This window comes from Penaeus monodon, chromosome 15, assembly GCF_015228065.2.
Source record: "Penaeus monodon isolate SGIC_2016 chromosome 15, NSTDA_Pmon_1, whole genome shotgun sequence".
In the NCBI taxonomy this organism is placed as follows: domain Eukaryota; kingdom Metazoa; phylum Arthropoda; class Malacostraca; order Decapoda; family Penaeidae; genus Penaeus; species Penaeus monodon.
In genome coordinates this window covers 24,906,948-24,907,510 of record NC_051400.1, presented here as the reverse complement: position 1 = coordinate 24,907,510, position 563 = coordinate 24,906,948, and the positions used below count along the sequence as shown (strand labels likewise).

At 35.9% G+C, this 563-nt stretch overlaps 1 protein-coding gene across 1 annotated transcript in view; it reads right to left on the bottom strand.

Moving 5' to 3' along the window:
- LOC119581834 (ATP-dependent RNA helicase DDX54-like) overlaps positions 1 to 563 on the bottom strand; it is a gene marked incomplete in the record, with an annotated part of 17,282 nt that overhangs the window by 6,594 nt on the left and 10,125 nt on the right. The window contains 1 exon segment of the mRNA XM_037929975.1: positions 68 to 197. Coding sequence (XP_037785903.1) covers positions 68 to 197 — 130 coding nt within the window.

Genomic DNA, 563 nt, shown 5'->3' with positions numbered 1-563 from the left:
GAGGACTACGAGTAAAAAACAAAATGCTAAAAAATTCTCAGAGTAAATGAACATAATGCTGCCTTACCAATTCCATGTTTGTTTTGTGAATGTTCAGGATCTCCTCGCTCTCATTGTCCAGGATGAACTGTGGGATGGTTCCATACATGTAGTTCCAGTCATCTTTGTATTTCTTCTCTGGGGGATGTGGTGCAAGCCTAAAAGATATGCAATGCTGTGATTTTTGTACCATTTGAAAAAGGGAGTTGGTGACTGTGTGTCTTTCTGAATGTCATGTAATGAACATATCTTGAATCCTCCAATTGTATAAACTATAGTATGCTTTAGACAATATATTCACTTTTGTGAATATTGTGAATATTACGGAGTGTGCACAAGTTCACTGTTTCCATGCATGCTGGTTGCACTGTGCAGTTTGAATATAGCATGTAATCTTCTAGGGCAAAGTTCTCCAAATTCAAGTGGACTTCAGGCTGGTTGATGTAGTTTGCTATTGATTTTTTTTTTTTTAATAATATTCACTTTAATTAATGTTGCTGTGGCAATATCGTATAAACAGACAT